This window comes from Mytilus galloprovincialis, chromosome 3, assembly GCF_965363235.1.
Source record: "Mytilus galloprovincialis chromosome 3, xbMytGall1.hap1.1, whole genome shotgun sequence".
NCBI lineage: Eukaryota > Metazoa > Mollusca > Bivalvia > Mytilida > Mytilidae > Mytilus > Mytilus galloprovincialis.
The window spans coordinates 93,602,430-93,626,792 of record NC_134840.1 but is presented as its reverse complement, the minus strand read 5'-3'; the positions used below and the strand labels follow the sequence as shown (position 1 = coordinate 93,626,792).

General features: G+C 32.4%; 1 protein-coding gene across 1 annotated transcript; it reads right to left on the bottom strand.

The window, feature by feature from the left end:
* Positions 1-2,069: 2,069 nt before the first annotated feature.
* LOC143069412 (silk gland factor 1-like) lies at positions 2,070-3,707 on the bottom strand. The gene has a single exon (XM_076244026.1). The coding sequence runs from the start codon at positions 3,656-3,658 to the stop codon at positions 2,435-2,437; it is 1,224 nt and encodes a 407-aa protein (XP_076100141.1). The 5' UTR covers positions 3,659-3,707; the 3' UTR covers positions 2,070-2,434.
* Positions 3,708-24,363: the final 20,656 nt, after the last annotated feature.

Here is a 24,363-nt window from a genome sequence, read left to right as displayed (position 1 = left end):
AATTTCGTATGTACGTTATCAATTTCAGACAATTTCTTTTTATAATTGCAGCATTCGATACATAGCAGCCACCGACGTCTTACTGTTTGCATTTCCCTTTTAAAATAATATAATACACTCCATCTTCAGACATATTGAGGAATACACGAATGAAAAGGAAACAAATCAACAATGCCACAAACAAACACCTCTAGAGTAAAAAACATTTTTTTCCAACTACAATGTAGGACGGAAACACAAACAACGCGTATCTTCAAAATATAGAAAACCAAATGACAAACGAGAAAAAAACCCATCTCGAAACCAGTCTCTGGAAATCATAATAGTTTTTTTGTTGAAGATTGCATGTTGAAATATAGATATATCTTGGTTTTTTGTTTGTGTAGCTGTGTTGCTACGTCATCAATGCAGCATTTCTTATAATCATATTGAGATTTGTATAAGTGTATACAGTTACATTTCCATTGTGAACTGCATACAAGGATTGAAATATCAATGTCAACCTATCTATCAAATTACTTAGAAAATTTTAATTTACATTTACATGGTAAAATAATCGCTTATAAAATTGATATTTTTAAAATGCAAAACTGTTGTGAATTAAGCTTTATAAATCCATATTTTGAAATTTGAGAGAATCAATTTTCAGTTTAAATAATATCTTAATTTTTTAAAAGTGCATGAAACTGAAAATATATTCATTTATGTAACCGCTTCGAGATTTTTGTTTTTATTTGCTGTTTCATTTTCTTACTGGTAGATCTAGTTTGAAATTAAATTATTATATATGCAATATTCAGTAAAAAAAAATTGAATATCTTCAAAATTTAGTTTATACAAAATTGTATTTTAACACTGTCCATATTTGAATTAATAATCGAACTTCTGAATAAAATAGAATCAAAACAAGAATTTTGTTTCTATAAAAATAAAAAGTTGCTTTTCACTTAATCAGGATTGGAGCTACAATTTCCTGTAACATTATATCAAAATAAAACATGTTTAGATTTTTATAAATATTTCTTTAAGAAATTTTAAGTCACAGAAAAAATCGGTTTCTCATCGTGGTTAAAGTTTAAATTTTAATATAAACATCGTGAAATTAGAGAATTATTTTATTGTCAAATAAATGATTAAATTTCCAATGTCATTTAAAAGAAGAATGATAGTTTTGACAACATTAAAGTATAACACATACAAAAACTTTCACCTAATCACACCTCATTTTATACATTCAACACCTGTAAAATCTAAGTAAAGACCGAAAATCCGCCCATAGTACCCTGAAGTTAGTTTTTTCTATGTATACTTCTACAGTTTGACCAGGTGTACGGCAACTTAAGTAATTTTAAAGTAAACAGTACATTAAAACAGCTTAAAACTAATGGTAAAGGCCCTATGTTCCGATGCAGATGTGAGAAAATACTTATCTAATTGGAAAGAAATTTCTTGTATTGTCGAAAATTCAAAACATATCAAATACCTTTTTCCGAATGGAAATAGAAGTATGACAGAGTTTGCTTTCTCTTAAGTGGGAGATGTTGAATAAGACGAAAATATTTTCCCGTTTTTTAACAACAAAATGATTAAATTTAAAACTTGTGGCAGGTACGTGAATTAATGACGAAACTCCTATCTCCTTCTAACGGAGATAAAATATCAAACGTCTTAGTGTGCGTAGCAACGATATCCCGCTAGTCGCCAGTAACTGATATTACGGACGGGTACATGACAAATCGTAGCGTGGATAGATAGGCCTTGGACATAGCTTGGATTCACACAAAGTGGCGCCATTCTGTGAAGTTTTTCGGTGGAAAGAAATTGAAATATTTCTAAAGTTGTAAAATTTGAAATAATTTGTAAACAGGAAGTTAACAGATAAATTCCCAATGATAATTTCCTTTCTATTCAATCTTTTTATCAATAACCTACGAAATATAATTTCGAATAAAGTTATTATTTATTTTCTTTATCAAAACGTTTTAATTTCTCTGTAGTCTTCAAGAAATATTTCCATATCTTCCCAACTTGATATATATATGAGTTTGTTTCAAATAAATAAATAGCAATCAAGTTTCAATAATATATTTCAACATCTACATGAAAATATCTTTTTCTACATTTAATAATTTTACAAAATAACTTACGAAACGATATTCTGTGTACTGTTCAATAAATAATATCATTTTCTACATTAATAAAAATATCACTTTTCCATCAAATAGTTATTTATAGTTAAGAGAAAAAGCACTCTATCTCTTTTGTCTCTGAATAGTTCCTCTACTTCTTAAAGGACAAAAAGCAAAAATATACAAACTTTTGTTCACCGGCGGCTCGCTATGTTCAAGAAAAAACACGAAGCACACATCGCTAACGCAGAACACAAATTATTGATAAATCTTTGGTTTACAGCTATAAAATTGAATGTTTTTCTCTATAAACTACCAACACTATGAGGTGCATATGTTTTGTAATAGCCATTATTGTCCGGTACTGGCATATGTGATAAGTCTTTAGACATTGGCGGTAGCGCCATAGCATGGGGATTGTAACCTCCGTATCCCTGCATTTCGTACATTTTCATGTCCATTTTGGCACTGTCTGTGATTAAACTATTTATAGAGAACGGATGATTAAATGAGTGAGGATGATTTAAGTGTCCGGCGGGATGACCAGCGGGGTGATTGTAACCCTGCGAAACTATATCATGCTGCATATGTCGAATGTTCGGGGTCATATCGTGGCGTTCATGTTGCTGGACGGGTGTTGGCGCACTGTGTTCATTACTTAATGGTTCCGATTTAGTTTCCGGAATCTCATGTCCTGACGGCACGTGATTTTGTGGTGGTGGTGGTGGCGGTGATGGGGAACATCCATCTCTACTGTCGGGTGACTTACAACTATCATCGTCATCTCCGGAACATGACTGCCTCATCATTTCTTTCTTTACACATTTGAAGCGTTTCTGTCGTCGTAGGTAACATCCATTTTCGAACATATTACCGGAGTCGGGATGAAGAGCCCAGTAGCTGCCTTTTCCAGGACGGTCGGGTGTTCTCGGAACTTTAACAAAACAGTCATTAAAAGATAAACTATGTCTGATAGAATTCTGCCATCTTTGTTGATTCTGACGGTAAAACGGAAATAAGTCCATAATAAACTGGTATATTTCACTAAGCGTACACATTTTGTTCGGTGACTGTTGAATAGCCATAGTGATAAGTGATATGTAAGAATATGGCGGCTTTGCATGTGTATAACTTCTGCGATACGTTTTGTCCCGTGCCCTGTTAATAGCCTGGGCCCTGTTAAACGATTCCATTCTCATAGGGCTCGACATGCCATTCATTGGTGGTAGACTTCCCATTCCATTCACTGAAGCAATTGAATTCATAGAATTCATACCGGGTGGCATGGATGCTGCATGCATACCCATACCCATGCTGGACATTGCTTGTGGCGGCATACCTCCCATGTTCGGAGGAGAATAGTTCATATTGCTCATAGCCATAGATCCCATTGTCCCATAACTGTTCATATTCGGCATAGATGTCATAGTATATCCACTGCTGCAACTGGGGTCGTATGGAGACTTAGTTGACAACATTGTCAAATAGTCTCCCGACTGCGGGCAATCCAAACTTTGTTTCTCGTACATAATTACCAACAAATAGTTGTAAAACACTCTTGGTTATATCTGTAAACTGAATTGACCCTGGGTAAATATACCTGGTTCTAGTCAAATTTCCACAACGCCCACTTATGCAAATTAGTTGATAAGTGTCAACTGTTATAGAGGAACGTTATAAGCCCCGCCCACTTATTGAACTCTATATTGGTTCTTATCACTCGAAAATGTCCATCATCTATTTTAGTGGAAAAATATTAACAATGTCTCGCGACCAATCTTTGTTCAGGTAAAGTATATTTTTGTTTAACCGATGCTAAAAAATAAAATTCAAAAAGTACTAAAATCGCTTCAAATTTTTTGAATTGTATATTTTCTATAGACAAAAAATTTTAATTAAATATTTGGTTTGAGTAAGGTGAATTTACTTATTCTTTAATGAATTATTTTTATAAGTAGAATTATAGATTTTAATTGTTACAAAGTTTATTTTAATTGTTGTAAATAGTTTTTTTTAATATCATGTTAATCTATCAGTTTACTCATCGCTTATCAATAAATTGAATGTGATTGTTAAACATTTCAAGTGCTGCACCTGGGATTATGCAGAATTTACCTTTTATGGTTCGGACACAAGGGTTTTACAACTTTAACACCTTGATAAAATATTGTATTCATCAATAAAAAAATAAAATTTGATCATCAGTAAATAATTTAACGATAAGAAAAATATAAAAAGTGAAATTTCCCTGACGTTTTCAATAAAACAATGATAAAAATATGATAAGCACAGGTAGGTTTCTTTAGGGCAATTTACGAAAAAATATAAGTTACCGCACGGGAGCTAGTTAATGATTTAATTAATTCATTAGTCAATTAACATGTAAAATTTCATCTCTAGGATTTTAATACAGTGTAAAAGAGTAATTTAATACACTTTTTTACTCAATGCAAACGATTTCCGATTAAAAATATAAATGAAGGCCGAGAGCATTATGGTACGGAAAAGGCTTTTATTCTAATCTGATCATTTATGAAATATTGTAATCAATTAGAACTTGATGAAACGGTTTCTAGGTAGCCTTGTAGATTGTCCAGGTGCTACGCTCTTATCTTGTCAGTTAAATTCATTTACATTCCAAATAAAGCAAAAATTATAGGTCTTCCATCATTTTTGATTGTCACAGTTTTCCCAGAAATATTGGTAAATTGTCCTGGAACTAAACTGATTTTGTTTAGAGGATTTCATTGCTGAGATTTTCAGAACGAATAAATATGTAAATTGCCAAAGAATGATATAATCAAAAATACACCGGGTAGTTTAAAAAAAGGGGGGGGGGGCAATATATTAATCAGCATATATCTAATATTCCAATCTCCTTAAAGATTATTTAAGAATTAAAAAGAAGTTATTTTTTCTAATATATTTGTAAATTTTTCTATTCTTTTTTTTTTTAAATACGTATCCTTTTTTTCTTTTTTCTTTTTTTTTAACAGAAATTCAAAAATAACCGTCATTTTTGACCGAAGAAGTATTATATTGAAAATAGTACTAGTACTTCAATGGTTTGGGGAAACTATATGAAGTCACCAAGACATATCTGCACACTAGACACAGTCATTTTAATTATTAAAGTTGCTTTGAATTCATTTTCTTGATTTCTTTGCATAAGAATTGCATTCCTTTAAATAAATTCTATAACTTTAAACAAACAATAAATAAGAACTTGAAACAAAGGGGCACAACAAAGTTCCCAGAACCAGTAAAGGTGCCAAATATAAACACACACCTGTGTTACAGATATACACATACCAGTCCTACTTATCTTCACAGTGTTAATTAGTCGGCATCTATAAACTAGTCAATTTCTTTATGAGGGTTGTTATAAATCCCCCTTCTTTTATCTTTATTAATCACCACTTATGTGGTAAATTTTCTTTATTTTACAGCAGAAATTAACACACAATGCAATGTTCTAAACGATGTCCAAACACCGTAAAAATAAACAAAAGCAGACAGCATTTGGGCAATTAGTGCAAAGCAGTATTTATTTATCCTGATAATATAACGTGCTTTTTTAACAATTATTATGCATTATTGCTTTCGCATCACTTTTATTATAACTTTTAATCAACAAAAGTACGATCTGATGATTGTGACAAATGCAATTAAGAACTTCAAAGAGAGATGCCGAAATAGGAGGAATATAGACAGGTAGATTATTGCAACTTCTTCTCGGTACCTCTCTAGAGAGTTTTAATAAATGAAATTTACTTAATATAAAATTGTCATGAAGCATATTTCTACAAGTGCCGATAAACCCTTGGGATGGAACAAATGAAACGTATGCCATCGAGCAGACGATAATGAAAAATCACGCCGTTTACCTGCGGTCCCTGATGTACAGGTAATCTGATTGTAGGACGATGTGATTTTTACACGTCAATGAAGATTCACTGAAATGAATAAATTTCAGAATATGAGTTCCTGTTATATGTTTTTTATTGGTCCCAATCATTAATTTAGTTTGAAAAGGTTTCGTAGGCAAACAAATAAAAATCAACTTCTCTTGAAAAAACATGCATCGAACATCTATGGGAGATAGAAAAGAGAAAGTCAAAGAGAGAGAAAGAAAGAAAGAAAGAGAGAAAGTTATTAACACCACTATAATCATAGTCAAACAGTAAGGTAAACAGTCATTCAAACTTGGTAAACATACAGGAAAACAGTTTTCTGAGGCCATCTTGTTTGTATACCTAATATTCGAAACCCTGAGTAAACAAAAAGTAAAAAGAGAGATTTGTTGACAGCTTGTTTGTTTGTGTTGTTTTACTCGTAGATATAAAAGGGTTAGCTCCAACATACATATTAGCACATATTCCCCCCCCCCCAATTTTCAAACAGTTTCAGCTATAGAAGATTTATGTGATAAAGAATTTCCCTCCCAAAACGTTCAACTGTAGTAGACGTAAATCTCTTTAGCTGAAACAAAATACAAAAAATATATACAATCTAACACAGGAAAATCTTATTGGTTTATACAAAGCAACTATGCCATCCGTCAGCATATGATGGCACGCATATAGAATTGGTTCCAAAGCCCGGTCCACAGCTCTCCAGTAAAGAGATTTTAAAGTTCACGTGCCATAACTAAACTAAAAAGAAACAAATTAGTCCCATATTCATTATTTATAAATAAAATTGTTAATTTGAACCTCAGCCACAAGTCCGATGTCATCAACTGTTTACATAGTCTTAGATCATCCTTCTATGCTGGTGTCAGACACTATCCCCCTATCCTCAGACACTTAGTTTTGAGATAGAAAAATCTAATTTACTGTTTACCCAAGACTTATGAAGACAGAATAGTATTTTGTTCGAATTTTTGTACATTCAAGTTGCTAATGGGATTCTTGTCAATCACGTTAACATTATAAAAAAAAGTCTCCGATACGTATGTTTGTTGGTGGAGTATGAATGACATTTTACATCACGTCATGTGATTATGGCATACAAATTGATGTGTCCAAATACCACCCAGATATAACAATAGCAAAGCACACCTGGCCAAGGACTAATAACAATGCCCAAAACTTTCAGGTATTCCTTCGTTTCTACAATTCTTGTTATTTTCCATTCCTTTTTAAAATTAAGACGTATCCTTGGCAACAAATTTAGGTGAAATTACAAAACATAAGCACCTGGGATTGAGCAATAGAAGTCCATAGAACATTTTAAAGGATAGGTTATGAAGGACATGCTTTTTCAGTTTGTGTCGAAAAACAAGTTTTATTGTCAAACAATTTAGATTGCCTAACATGGATTGAACTTTATTGCATGCATTTATTTTTTTAGAAGTCTGTTAAAACATTATAGATAGGAAACCGTTATGAAGCTTTGGGCTTGATTTAACACCAAGGACAAAGTGTCAACACTTCACTTTACTTGCGAAACTGTTACATTTTCTGTTAAAACGGAAGAAAGTAACAATAACGGCTAAGTGTTGTAACACGATTTTATTGAAATATACAACTGAAATAAAAATGTATGTTAAAATAAATTGTACAAGGAATTATAACATGCAAACGAGTGTCAGTCTTAATTTGTTTTGTCAAGTTTCTTTTTAAAAAGAAAGAAAACGAAAGCGATAAAATGCAACAACAAAAAAAAACCATCTGTTATCAATGCGAGAGAGAAAAGGCATCAAAAAGGATAGAGAACAAGAGTCTTTAGCAGTTCAAAATACCCAAATATGAGATATATTATAAAAACACATTCTTATATTCTTTCTGTAGTTTCACTAAATGATCGAGACATTAAATTACCCCACAGAATTATTCAATATTTTCATATTTATGACCATGCAAGAGTATAAAATTCTGCCAATATCACTATAGATATTGACCAGTAGATTTCAACAAGATAAAATTTAATAAAAATCTCAATATGTGTTATAAAATGATAAACAATAATTAAAAGATAAAAACCTTCTTAAGAGATTAGAGCGAGATACGACATCTGTTACTTAGAATTTAATGGTTGTTAAGTTTAATTTTAGTAATTCATAAACATTCACTCAACATATTGCAATGGATTATGATGTTCTTAAATCACATTTCGACAGTTATTGAGTATATGATTTGATTAAGCAAACAATGTCTTGGAAAATAAAATATTATGCTAATTTTGCACGAATGTGGGCGCCCCTTTGTTTTGTTTTTTGCATTACCATCATCATTAACATCAATGCAAAAAGGAAAATTAGGAAGTTATATCTGATCTTAATATCAAAAAAGAGTTATAAATAAAAATTAAAATAAAAAAAAAATAAAATAAAATAAAATAAAAATAAATAAATAAATAAATAAATAAATAAATAAATAAATAAATAAATAAATAAATAAAAATAGATAAATTAATAAATAAATAAAAATAAATATTTATTTATTAATTAATGAATCAAAATTGATGATAATGATTATGATATTCTTAAGCTACAAAATTGAAGAAATTATATGTGTTATCAAGTCTCTTTCCGTAATCCGAATAAATAAAATTGAACTTGTTCAAATACTAAACAGTGAAGAGTTGTAAAAAATCAGATTTCGAACATTCTTATTTACATTGCTCCCACTATTTCAACATCGTCTGCGTTCGAATGTTTGCTGTGTATTTCATATGATTAGTTACTGCGTTCGAATGTTTGCAGTGTATTTCATATGGTTTGTTTATGTTTATATTTCATTGTTCTTTTCATATGTTGCATCTCCAGAAACGAGCAAAGCCACGATTCAGGCCTAACCAGGGAGCAGTTATTGTTATTATAGTTTAATACTTAAACATTATGCTTGTTTAAACTTAATTGATCACAACAAAAGACAGAAAGAGAACAAAATAAACAACTATATGCTGACTGTCAATGTAAACATCCTCACTGATTTAGTTATAGAAATGTCTAAAATATTAAACAATAAAATCAATTTGAGGTTACAGTGTCAGCTTAACTGTACCGTGTGTACCCAATAAAGGGAACAATGGGGCTATTACAAGCCACTTTACTCGTCCATTTATACCGTGTTAAAATATTATAGGTACTGACACATTTAATACCTTAGGGTCTCAAAGTTTATCTTAGGTGGTATGAAGTAACGGATTATATATAAAAAATAAAATTGGAGAAGTTTTAGAGCACCATTGACGAATTTTGACATCTTGATCGCAAGCTGACACGTGCTAAGTGTGGACAAATCCCTTCCGCGTAGCCTTTCCATTTTATATTTTATTTTCAAAACAGGAAATCTTTTCAAAATTTCAATTAACAAGCACCTAAGATATATATTATCATTTTGTTATTGTACTTTTCTGCAGGCACCTAAACGTTTTAACCATATATGCATTTGATAAATGTATTGCATATTTCTGTTGCAAAATATATTAAATTTAATTAAAAAATCACGTGAAATTAATCGGCTCCAATTAGAACTGCATGGGGACAGAAACAGCTGAATTTGCGATTGTTTTTTTTTCTCTTCATTTCTATGTATTTATACAATAATTCATGTTTGTTTTTTGTTGAATAAATAATCTGTTTCGAACATTCAACGTGTTTAAATGACAATAAAGATATTTAATATTGATTTGTTATAAATGACATACACAAATTAAAAAATGAAAGTGTAACTATATACCCTTGTCCGACAAACATTAGATCATATTGTACAATTTATATCTAAAAAAAACCTTGATAAATGATGAATAACAGTTGAACGCGAAAAACAGAAAGAATTTAACAAAATGCCATGCATCTCTTACAATAAGCGCCATGCTAAAGATATTAAAAATGTATATATGTAAAAATTGGATTAAAACATGATTTATTGGTCCCATAACGAAAAAATTATGCATGTATATATATATATATCAAATCAATTGTTTCTGGTTATGGACTTAATCAAGCACCCATTTTTTTAAAAAGAAGACCATAACTTAACATGGGCCAAAAAACATGCACCAATACACAGCAGCTACTTTACTACTACCCTTTTTTAGTACGGCGTCACCAACGAATTTTTACATCGAAATTAGCAACACTAAGGGTACCACAAGTTGAACAAGATAGCTTACTCTTCAAGCGTACATGAAGTTACTGACGATTATTGATTAGAGAGAGGTTAAAGAATTCAAAATAACATTTTATAAGTGCTATCCGTCCGAAGCACTTTTTATCTTCAACCTATATTGAAACGCTTAAAGCAAAACAAAGAACGAAAGCCAAGGATTTATAAGTACCGAAACTTGTGCAGACCTCTAAGGAAGCTAAAAATACTACCCAAATTCATTTTAGGTCAACTTTACCAGATGGATATGGAACCTTAGTTTCTTAATTATTTCATTTTCTTAAACAGACTATTTCAAAAAGGTTATTTATAAATATCACGGCAGTACCGAAGCACTTACTACATAATGCTGATGATACAGTTCGTCTCACTTATTTTTTTGTGTGTTCTGCTTGCATTGCATGTTTTTTTTTGTGTTTTGTTTGTACTGTTTTTTGTTTTGTTTGCACTATTTTTTGTGTGTGTTCTGTTTGCACTGTTTTTGTTTTTCTTTTCATTGGCACTGCTATTGTCCATCTTTCTTGTATTAAAGGTTTTCTTCTTTCATCATAAGTATCTGAGAACTTTTTGTAAGTACATTATTATATTATATATTATATATATTATATACATTCATATTGTTTATTGCATGTATATTCTGAAAGAATGTACAAGTAAATACGTCCATGCAAAAAAACAGATAAAAGTCTTTTTAAAATTAACAAGTGAAACTGCGAGCTACTGCTCACTGATGATACCCCGCCAACATGTTTCAGTAAACAGGAAGTTGTTAAGTGATGAATCTGAAAACTAATCACACGGCACAACTGACTTATATATAAACCCTGAAACCAAATTTCAGAAAAACCCTGAAACCAAATTTCAGAAATCCTTGTATTGTAATTCCTGAGAAAAATGTGACGAAATTTTCAATTTGGGCTATCATGTGTAAAATGAACAAGTGTTCGGTAAACAGAAAGTTGTTGAGTGATGAATCTAAATACGCTTCACACGGTATAGCTGACTTATATTAACCATGCATGAAACCAAATTTCAGAAATCCTTGTAATGCAGTTGCTGAGAAAGATGCGAAGAAAATATTCATGGGACGGACGGACGGTCCAACAGACGGACTGACGGATAGACTGAGGTCAAACAGTATATCCCCACTTTTTTTAAGCGGGGGTATATGATTAAAAAAAGCATAGGTGTAAGTCACATGAAGTCTGGAGAGTGAACATATACACGATCATTTTTTTATGAACAGATGAACCAGTTATCTAAAAAAAAAAACAACGTAGCAAAGCATAAAATTCCAAAAACAAGCTGCGGAAGACACATCAGCTTCCTGACAACAATACAACTCAATGCTGTCATAGCTTAAATTCAATGGATATAATGCATATAAAGAATAACAGAAATTACAAACACATAATTGAATATTTAAACTGACAAAACTTACTATACTTTTTAAAACAAAAATCTGCGAAAAAAAACATATTAACAAATAGTGCAGTGGCAAATATACAACATCTTCTTATTTTCATACAGACAAATTAGAACGAACAATACTGATCCAGAAAGCCTAAATTTGTACAACGTAGTTGGGGTAAACCAGTTTAAAGTGTGCGCAAACTGCCTACATTGACTATATAAAAATGTATCCAGAATGATATATTTGACTTAAGAACAACCATATTATCATTCTGAGAATGTGAAACATTTGATCTGCTGTTAGCCGCATCAGCATAAACGGCAAATGTTGGCGGTTTGAATATTTGGACACGATACAAGAATTTTGTTTTTGGCCCAATGAGTTATCGTGGAAAGTAGTGAATGAAACGTTCTTAATTTCACATTTTTGTACCATAAATTCTTATGGTCAAGAGGCAAGATGGTACTAATCTGATGTTTTACATGGCACCAATTTGGTAAGCTTTCCTGGTTTTCTTCTCGTGATAGTTTTTGCTTGTATCTTTTTTTTCAAAATAAATCATTAAAATAGAGACTTGAAGTATAATTTCCTCTTCACAGCAAATGAGCATTCCTCTTTCGTAATGAATTAGCAATGTAAAGAAATCTTAAGCTTTCAATTTGGGGATAAACTAGTAATTTCTCACGGTTAGTCTGACCGTACCGCTCAAGCTGGTGATTTGAAGTGCCGCGTTCGTTAAAACATCTTTATAATTCAAGCAGGTTTTTTCATTAGCATGGATCACATTTATAACACTTCTTAAGACATCTATTGTAAGGATATTCATCATGGTCTGTCGACAGTTGCTCGCTTTCTCTTCTCGGGTCAGACACGTTCAGGTGCAGCGTGTAAACCACTCCATCTTTTGGCAGATTTAAAACCTATTTTAAAACGCAAATTCTCAATGAAAGAATGGTTTCGATTTAATATTCCCTTTTTTCCGTTTTAACAGATGGGTTGTTGAACTTAAGTTTTCATTTAACGTTGTAAAACAAGAGCCATCAGTTCTCTAATTATTGCCGTATTTTGTTTTCTGGTCAGAAATCATTAAATAATCAGGAAAGAACATGCTAAAATAACGTTCAAATTAAATCACTCCTTCATTGTTACAACACTCTAAATAGGATTAAGATTAAATTGAGCAGAAATGATTGCTTTATTTAGCATGAAATCAAATCTGTGCGCCTCAGCGCACCAAGTGAAAACACTACCATCTTGTGGACGTATAGCGGCTTGTTCTCGCTGTGAAATAGACGAAAACTCTTGTTAAATTAATCGGAGGGAAAAATGGGCGAGTTTTATTAAGTTTTTATTGAATATCATTTCATAAAACATGATCTTATAAGTGACTTTATACCTCAATCACATATCCCGTTATATTATAAGTTACAGTTACAAAAGTGATCAGTAAAGGGAAAGACATTCAGCTCCCTAAATTGAATAGTGTGTTTTTCCCTCCAATTTTCTGTGGTAATTTTATATAGACAGAACATAATTTGACTTTTAAGAGGCAAAATTTCATGAAAAAAATTTGAAACAAAAAGTGCTTTATAGTATTTTCCAATCCACAAAAAAAAAACACAACATTTGTTCATTCCGTTCAAATGTCCTTGCAATCAGGAGTACAACATATAGAGATCAAAACCAAAGTAACATGGCCTAATAAAGCGGGTTTTATTCTCATTATGATATCTTTCTCGATTCAATTTTATCTTGTCTTCTTGTATATATTTTGTATTGTGAAATAAATATTGGCATTGAAATTCACTCCAATTTCAAGTTATTTAATATTGTTGACTATTACGACAATAAACAATCCTGATGTTGACAATGTAATACCTTTTCATGTGCGGTCCTTTTGTCCGCCATGTTTGCTTACAAGTGGAGCAGAAAAGAACGGTAAACACATTCTACATCAAGTCGATATACTCTCACAATTAAAGTTACCAGACTTGTCATGTAATGAGAAGACTATGTAAATATTCGTCATTATACAGAGAAAAAAAACATGTTCTACATCCCGTAAGCGTTCTTCAAGTCGACATGAAATAAACATTTGCATATCAATTTTTTCCTAACTCAGTTCAAATACACTCAATTCTATTTGCTTGAATAGGTCAATAAGAAAAAGGAAAATAATATTTAATTTTGTGTACATATTAAAAATTACATTAAATAACATGATACGAAACAAGTAACTACAATTTCATTCATATCCGTCAGTCATATTATAATAATGCACAACACACTTGAGTGTATAAGTAGTTAAAAATATGTGTTAGAATTATAAAAAAAATATTGATGTATATTTTTGTATATATTTACTTAAAATTTGACAAATTGTTAACGAGGGAAGATACTTAAGGGTAGATTTCCAAGTTCTTTTTGTATCAAACAAATATGATATTTGAAGATTGCGCCTTCGGTTGGCTTTAATCTTGTTGACAGCTTTAATTGCTTTATTGCTGAAATAAACGAATAATAAACAATCTGCGACGGTGTGGAGTTTTTCCTTTGCATGACGAAATGGTTTGTGGAAAGTTTGTCAACACGAATAAATCTTGCTGAGGAGTATCTCTATTCCTTTATGGCGGCGACGAGAATTCTTTAGATCTCATTATCTGGTGTTGTTAACAGTGTGATTGATGCTCAACTAAACTGTTTAATTAAATTTAAATATTTCTGCAGATTAAACGCCAACCAAAACAGAAATTAAAGCCAAAGCGTTATTGTCTCATTATTGGAATTAATCAGGATTTTATTAAAATATAAATATCTACAAGAGTTTTTATCCTCCGCCGGCCATTCTGTTCTATATAAAACCATTTCAGCCATTTGATTAATATGGTGTCTGCATTATAAAAATCCCCAATGTAAATATGTGAAAACTGTCCGATAAGCACTGCAATATGCATTACAGATCGAGGAATAATTTTTATGTTTGTTTTCTGATGAAATACTACGAGCTTTAGGAAAACAATTATGATATAAATTCGTGACACGTGCCATGCAAAATCATGGACGTTGTGTTGTAACAGTAAATTTGTCCAATATAACAAAAAAGTTGCTTTAGGACCATGTGGCAAAATTAGGTCCAGATTGTCTAATCTTGATTTAGACTATTGATATGCATTTGCCTCTTATTTTCGAAATCTATATAAAAAAGGAGATCAGGGCTTGCGGTCATAAAACTTTCGAGCACGATTTTTGTACTCAGACTCGAGAATCAACCAATCAAAATGCTTGATTTCATGTTTCGAGCATGATTTTTGTGCTCCGAACACTGAGCAAAGTTTTATGACTTCAACCCATGGTATGATTGCCAATTAGACAAGTATCAACCAAAGTTCAAATGATGTAGATTTATATAGCAAAATGTACATCTCAGTAACAACACAATCGGTTTTAAATAGAATAATTGTCATAAAGGACTAAACAGATTTTTTTTTTATTCAAATAATGAAGTATACATCTTCCTATTATAATATCAAATGATATAATTGTCCTCTGTTCTGTATGTCTTTGTATTAGTCTGGTTAACTGGACTTTTGTAAGAACCGTGTAATAAAAGTGGTTTGTTTTCCATGCCTATGCGGGAGAGATCCGTTTGCGCCGAAAATGCGTCCTTTTGCGCCACAACTTTTTTCTCCAATGCAACGTTTGCGCCACCTTTTTTAAAATTACACGGTATCATTTGCGCCAAAAATAAAACATACGATTGCGTCAATTAGAAGAAAAATGACTTCCCTATTCCTTTATTCGGACTTGGAACCGGCAGTTTACTTCTTTTCTGAAACATACTTTCTTCTTACTGCTGTTGCATTGGCATTTCCCAATTCAATGTATGTAGTAGCTTGTAACTTCACTTTATAGTCCAATAAGACAAACATTGAAGGATGAAATGCACACACCAGTTCATAATAATTCCCGTGGAATGCTACTGCTCCATCACTGGTACGTCTTGCAGTAGATAGAGTTTCAGCCCACACGGATGGCGGGAACAATGCACTGTGTCATCAACATATGAGACTAAAATATAATCAGCAAAAACTTCTTTTTTCTTCTCTTTTGGTATATCTTGCAATAAATATTCAGCAAAGCAATAAGTTTTCTCCTCTCTCTCTGTACATGGACTTATGCATTTCAAGTCATTTCTCTCCAGATGGTCATCTTCATGGGGAAATATCTCCGAACATATGATACATTTTAAGACAAAAATGCGAATAAATATTAATCATTAATATTTATGATATATGTGTGTATACAGGTAACTTGGCGCAAATGATACATTTGGAAAACAGAATTTGGCGCAAATGATACCCCTGAAAAACAGTTAATGCCGCAAAAGGACTGCTGCCTTATATGCGACGTTTTCCTAATGTTTTAGACCTTGAACATTCAGAGCGTGTCTATAGTGGTAAATTGGGTTTTTTGACCAACCAGCACTGGTTCTTTATTACATATTAGGTATTTAGACCAAACATCCGACGTCATAACAAACTAAATGTTTAGACATAGCAGCACTTGTCCATAATCATGATGTTTAAATACAGATTTTTACACCAATCGGCTCTTGTCCATATATGAACAAACAAGGTTTTAAGACCAAGCATCACTACGACGCCAGAACTAAACAGTCATAGACCAATCAGCACTTGTCTATAACGACAACCAAGAGTTTTAAGACTAAACCATACTTGTCCATAATAAGAAATAAGTTTTTTAGACCAAGCATTGAAAACAAATTGGTACTTTGAGAATAAACAGTGTTTTCCCTGGTGACTTGTACAGCCTAATAAAGATGGCTTTTGACGATCTTCACTCCAGATTGTATACATGTATTTACACTATGTTCACGATTTTATTTGAACAATTCTCTTAATAGTATGACTTATTGTATAGAAAATTTATATTATATTTAAATAGACAGTTGTGAATAAAAAGGATTTAAGTTTTTTTTCTCGGGTTTCTCGTTTTTCTATTCAATACGAGCCGCCGTTTACTTCAATGGAGAACATCGTTTTACAATTATTATTTGTGTTCACGTACAAGAAAATTTTGTAAAGATCATATGGAATACTTCAAACTCAATAATTACTTTTCTTAAATCATAAATGTATACCTATTTTAAAACGAGGCGTGGTGGTAAAAATTAAAGGTATAGCCTGCCTACAGTTTTGAGCTATTGAAGTTGACAAATTGAGCCTTACAATATAATTCTATCGGGCTTTGATCTCCTGCCACCGAAAAAAACTCAATGTAAAAAAAATTATGAAAAATAAGGTCAAAATCAATACAGGGCTGATATCTGTGATATAATGCACCCGAGAGGGCGGACCGCATTAAACACCTGCACGTAGAAGTACCTCGGATATTGAATATATCGGTTCTCTTTTCTCTGACGTTTCAATTAACCACTTCAACTGTATTTTGCTCAAATTGCAAAATTCATAATTCATTTGATCTTGTCAACTGGATTGAAAATGATTTTTTATTCAGGGTCTAAGCGGTATTGATAATAATTGTCCTTTAGTGACATATTAACTGTTATTTTTAATTAAGCTTTCGTTTTACCGATGTAATATTCAAAGGGTTTATTTTAGGATGGTTGAAATTGAACTGAATATCTAGAAATGTTTTTTTTTTGTATTGATAGTAAGAGAAAAGCTGGAGTAATTGAATATGTCTTAAATCGAAATGCGACTATTGAAAAACTATGAAATTATCAAAAAAAATTAGGAAGATGCCCTTGAACTTAAAAAAACATTGTCGAAGAAAGACAACAAAATAATGACATTGAAAAATAAATCGTGAACACCATGAACCCCACCTAAAACCGTCGGACTCGGGTTCTCCTGGAGGGTTTTCGATTCCAAATACATAAGTGACACTAAAAACAACCTGAGCCTTATCTATCGCAATAATCTTGAAACAGTAGACACTTTTAGACCCGTTAATCATTTAAGAATTGAATGCTTCTTTTTGTAAATTTATTGGGGTGTAAAAGCGTTGACCGAAGTACATTTTGTATGAAGCGCGGAAGCGCTTCATTCTAAAAATGTACGCACGGTCAACGCTTTTACAACCCTATAAAGTTACAAAAAGAAGCATTCAATACTTATAATTACATTTTTTAGCTATGATCACGAAAACACGAATTTTATATATTTTATTATTTAATTCACCTGTGCACTTTATTGTTGGAGCACGTGTTATCATGAATGAAAAGTTGTATTGAGCATTACAACTGCTTACGGAATAACACGTGATGTGCAGTTAGCCAATCAGAATAAAATATTATAATGAAACATACATCTAATGTAATTATTTGAGGACAACACAGAATCAGAGATTTTTACACAATATACAAAATTCAAAAAATATAAATAAGCGTCATACGCTATAGTAGGTCACAATATACGATACTACATGTATACTTACCTAGTTCATTAGTTTTCAGTTCCCAATATTTTTAATAATATGCATACACATTAATAAAAATAAACAACACCAAATCAACTGCTGCAGCTATACATATATATAAAACAACTATTTTTGATACAGATATATGGTGCGCACTAAAAAGTAAGTATTTACTTAAAACAGTAAATGAAAAAAATCAGTACATAAACAGTTCAAATAAAATTGATACACTAACAGTACTGACAAAATCTGTACTGAACCATTACTGGTGAAATCAGTACTGAAACAGTACTGAAACCGTGAGCCGTGGTGTAGTGGTTAGTGCATCGGACTACTAACACAAAGGTTCCTGGTTCAATTCCTGTACCAGGATGAAAATTTCAGGGACTGAATTTTCGGATCTCTCTTGGCACCATTTGCGGGTATGGTCTTGAGGAAACGATGATAGTCCGTCGGAAGGGTACGATATATAAATGGCTGACCCGTGTTAAGGGAGAGCCATATCTCTTGCACGATAAAGACACCCTTATAGATTTCGAAAAAAAAAGCAGGCTAATGCCGCTACAAAGCAGCACTCGGACCCACAAAGTGGAAAGGGATTAATATAAGTTGCAAAACTTGTTTCCTAATCCACTATAAATTAATATGTTTAAATTAAATGTTCAGTACCGAGACAGTACCTATGCAATCCATACTGAAACAATTCTGCCGAAATCACTACGGAACTGAAAAAAATCAGAACTGAATTGATAAAATTAGTAGCTATACAGGTATTGAATAATGATAAACAGTACCACAAAAATACAGAACTCCGAGGAAAATTCAAAACGGAAAGTCCCAACTCAAATAGCAAAATCAAAAGCTCAAACACATCAAACGAATGGATAACAACTGTCATATTCCTGACTTGGTACTTACATTTTCTTATAAAGCTAGAACCTGGTTTTATAGCGCCAAACCTCTCACTAGTACGACAGTTCCATCAAATTCCATTATATTGACAATGATGCGTGAACAAAACAAACAGAAATAATGGGTTAAAAAGTCAAAATTAGGATATTGTGTTATAATCTTAAAAACAATCAAAACAAACAAATTTTAAACAAAGAAGTACAAAAAGGCATATTTCAAATTTAACAACCTAATTCATTGCTTTCTTATTTTTGTATTTCATTTATGTATGTTAAATCCTCCCATAAAGTATTGAAAGATTTTAAATACTGGAACCGAATGGTTAGATTACCATTAACACTGAGGTAGTTAAACATCATTGTCGTGTGTCTGCTTAGTACTGAAAGTGACCTATTCCCGAATATGACTGTTATACCGAGTTTTAAATAGACTGATACCCAGTCGTTATTGAAATTCTTCTCAACCTTTCAATACCACCATTGTCATATTCCCGAATATGACTGGTCAGTGGCGGATCCAGAAATTTTCATAAGTGGGGGCCCACTGACTGACCTAAGAGGGGGCCCGCTCCAGTCACGCTTCAGTGATTCCCTATATAAGCAACCAAATTTTTTCCCAAAAAGGGGGGACCAGGGCCCCCTGGCCCCCCCCTAAATCCGCCTATGCTGGTATTAGTGCGGTGACAGAAGTGTAAAAAGTCGTCTAGATCGCGAGTTTAATCTCCCCAAATAACACACGGCTAAAAATGGTTTTAACTTAAAGACAAATATTTCTTCTTTAGTTTTTGCCCTGTCGTCAGAATTTCGTACGGTCACATTTTTCTAAAAAGTCGTTTTAATGACTAGTAGTATATTGGAGAGTTTCAACCCCCCTTTTTCAAAATGAAAAATTGTGTACGTTTGCTTACATTTAATTGAAATAGTTTTTCCTGAAGCCATTTTTATATGTCAAAATATTCTATTCAGTATTTTATTTTCTTCTAATCTATAAAATTTGCGAAGTTTGGACTGTTTAAAATTGAGGTAATTTAATTGCAAATTCAGACACAAACTTCAGTTTCTTCTTCATATTAGTAATAAAAATTATCCCATAATATTTTAAGCATATAGTATTTCATAAAACTAATTAGTGATAAAAATTTCGGAACTAAAATATGAAAAAAAACATAAGAAATCAATGGAAAAAGAATGGATTAAAAACTTCAATTTCAACACGGAACTCAATCACTTGCCTTCCGTCACATTTTGTGTATTAGTCAACAATTTACTCTCAACTGATATATGAAATTACTATCTTTTTCGCTATTATATACACATATTTTCAATTAAAGTGCACGTATAAGCAACATACTTTGTTTGTATATGTTTATATTCTATTTTTTTTGTTATAAAACATTAAATATACTTTGTCAGAAAAGTCTTATTGTAAAATCAAAATAATTGACGGATAGTTTCAGTAAATATTCCGTGATATGTCAAGTCCGTTGCAACTTGCTCCAATAAGTCCAAAGAAAAGACAAAAGTCGTTCAATTTTATGCTTTTCTGTCAATATGGGTTTACTATCCATACCCGTACGAAAAATCACCCTTGTGATTTTCCGTACGGGTATGGATAGTAAACCCCATATTGACAGAAACAAGTGCCTGTGATTTCATGCGATAGCTGTTAATTCGAAGAACTCCGTGCAGGCAGTTTATCATCGTTCATGCTACGAAAGTTACACAAGTTAACATATTTGTGCCCCCTTTAAGAGCGAGAAAGCTTCTTATCTGATATTTAATGACAACATACAATTATCGGACTGTTGTCCCTCAGTTTCGAGTATTTGTATGCGTTCTAGAATGCAGTCGTTCAATTGGAGCGCTTGTATCTTTTGTTGCAACAAAACATTTTAGAAATATCAAAAACTACTCAAGTTTGAATCAGATGAGCGTATGAAGAATGTTTTATCCGTGTCAGATAAAGTTAAAATTGAAATAGTTTTTCCGTCCATCTTTTAAACTTCAAGCACTCTGTCATTTTGGTTGCATTACAAATCATTTGCTAAAAACGAAAAAAGACCCAAAAAAAATCCAAACCCGTGGAAGCAGATATCTCAGATCACGATACTGCTTTTACTAATTTTATGTTGGCTATTGACAACGATTTAATGGTCATTCCTCATGACACCGTTACTTGATAAATATAGATCTTTTCTTCCGACTGACTCTAATTTAAAATATTCTACTTGTAACATACGGTCTAAACTTATTGATTTCTATAGAAATTCAGTTGTCAAACAACTTCAACAAGTTCAAGGCAAATATAACATAATATATAGTAGCAAAATAACTATTTCAGATGCCATATCAGCTGCTAGGCAATTGAAAACTGACCTCAAAATCTCAATGTCAACGGTAATAGGCACAAATAACGGACAGATATTTCATTCCGCTGCAAGTATACTTAGAAAACACATCGAAACTCTAAAGATGAATACCCAACTTCGGATAAATTGTCTCTTCCTTCTTCAATTCAGTCAATGTCTTCGTATTTATTACAATTCATTTCATAGTTACTTGATGAAACTGCATATAGCCAAGACTATTCTCAGGAAATGGCACCAGAGAAATTGCGTAAATGCTAAGCAATTGTTAAGTCAATCGTTTGTGTGGCCAATTTTGTTTTACTCTTTTTCATTATACCCCCGCTTTAAAAAAGGGGGGTATACTGTTTTACCTCTGTCTGTCCGTCCGTCCGTCAGTCAGTCCGTCCCATGAAACTTTCGTCGCATTTTTCTCAGGAACTACAATACAAGGATTTCTGAAATTTGGTTTCAGGGTTTATTTAAGTCAGCTATACCGTGTGATGCGTTTTCAGATTGATCACTTGACAACTTCCTGTTTACCGAACACTTGTATGATTTTACACATGATAGCCAAGTTGAAAATTTTCGTCACATTTTTCTCAGGAACTACAATACAAGGATTTCTGAAATTTGGTTTCAGGATTTATATAAGTCAGCTATACCGTGTGATGCGTTTTCAGATTCATCACTCGACAACTTCCTGTTTACCGAACACTTGCATATTTTTACACTATTAATATTATCCACTTGCGGCGGGGGTATCATCAGTGAGCAGTAGCTCGCAGTTTCACTTGTTTATGATTGGTTTTACAAATGTACCATGAGTTTGGTTCAAAACACCTTGTTGAAACATTGAATGCCAATGGATTTTATGCTTCTTAAAGTAAAGTGCGACGCTATCTAATGTGTTGCCAACCATGAAAATGAGCGAATTCAAGATAGTGTGTACATCTCGTATATTTGTTTCCTCAGCATCTTTGCAGACACGCATATGGATGTCATCACACCTTCCTAAGCTTGAAGCTGGTTTTTTTTTTAGGAACAAATGTCTTCGGACTTCCTACAATACCTTGTCTATACTTGTAAAAAAAACCTCAAAATAACGTGTTTGCTTTGAGCAGAACCTTTCATGTGTCTTGTCATGTCTTGTGACGGTTGATGAAAATGAAGATGATGAAGATAATGGTTGATTTGGTATCAAGCTTGTTGCACTGGTACACCCAAGTTAGGAGAGTGTTGGCGCACCCTTAGAGAAAAAAGTTAAACCCCGCCACATTTTGTATGTGTCAGTTTCAAGTCACGAGACGGTAATGCAGTGTTTGTTTTTGTTTCTATATACTATATTTGTGTGTTTCTTATTTATTTTGTACATTAATCGGGCTGTTAAATTTTTGTTTGTTTTACATTATTTATTTCGGGAATTGAAGACTATGCAGTATGAATTTTACTCATTGTTGAAGGCCGTACGGGACCTATAACTGTAAGTTAATGTATGTCTCATTTGCAATCATATCACATCTTCTTTTTTTATATGGAATACTTTTGAAGTTTGTGGTACGTTGCAAGGAAAAAAAGGGGGGATATAGGTACAAACCATATAATGTAATAGATTTTAACCAGAGTAAAATACACAACAACAGATAATACTATGGAAGCAATAATAACTGTGAAAAACACAAAAGCAACGAGTAGTCTATAAGAAAACCTGAAGTATCCACAAATTCAATTTTAGGTCATATTTGACTGTAGTGTTCTATTGCTTTGGTTTGATACCTCACCCAATATGATAAATTAAAAAATAATTTTAAAGTTTTGTCCTGCATGACACTTGATGTTTACCTGAAATTGAAATTTGTCAGAAGGTTAAGGTGCTCTAAACATTTTATAGGTAGAAAACTTGATTTTTGAAGTTTTGTTTATAAAACGTCGTTTTACGATTTTATTGATAAAAAAAATCTCAATGATTAAGGTTTATGTATAATAACAAACATTACTAAATCCAAAACAGTATCATTTGTATTTAGGTAGAGTTTAGAAATATAAAAAAATGTCAAAATTGAAACCCTCTCAAATTTTCACAGATTTTTACATATGACCTTTGACCTCAATTTTAAAAAAATGTGACCATATCAAGTCTTGACGACAGGCATATTATTATAGTACACGATTTCCTCTTTCCAATGATATATTATATAGGTGTGTGTTCGGTGGGGAGATTAAATTAAAAAAAAATCGGCCTTCAGTCACCGCACTATATACCGAGTTTGAATTTGCATTGCTATACGACGTGTTTCGGTATTTTGTACATCCAACACTTACGTATTCATTTTTGATGTTTCTGTTATGATTTGTTATGGTTTCGGTTGGATAATCTGTTATGTTTTATCGTTTGTAGTCCAAATTATTATAAAGTTTCCCTTTCATAACAATATTGTCATGTGTGGACGAGCATTGTGAAAATAATTGTATAATTTTCGAGATTGCATGTAAGTTACGTAAGCGCGTCACTGTTTTTGATATCATGAGGTGTTTGTCGTTGACCAGAGTGTGTTCGTTGTTGTTCTGCGGTTTGCATGTTGTGTCGACTATTATAAGTTATATGGTTCGCTACTGATCCCATACGGATCCATAGAGGGTTAGTAAAATCCATAGGGGGTGAGGCCGGAGGCCAAGTCCCCTATGAATTTTATTCACCCTCTATGGATCCGTAGGGGGTCAACAGTTAACAGTATAACGAATTTATCGGACGCTGGACTTTTTCTGCGGCGTTTTGTTGAAAAATAAACAAAGAAACACAACAACATTAATAGATGAAGTCGCCATTAACGCGTCATGAACCCCATATGAAACTTACTAACCCCATACGGTCTCATAGGGGGTCACCACGTGACGGCGTTTAACCAATCACAACGTGATAATTCATCTGGCCCAAGACCACAATTAATGACCCCGCTTTTCGTTGTTCACGAATATAGTTCCCTT

Coding starts and splice junctions, on each gene's coding strand:
- LOC143069412 (XM_076244026.1), bottom strand. CDS start 3,658: ATGTACGAGAAACAAAGTTTGGATTGCCCGCAGTCGGGAGACTATTTG.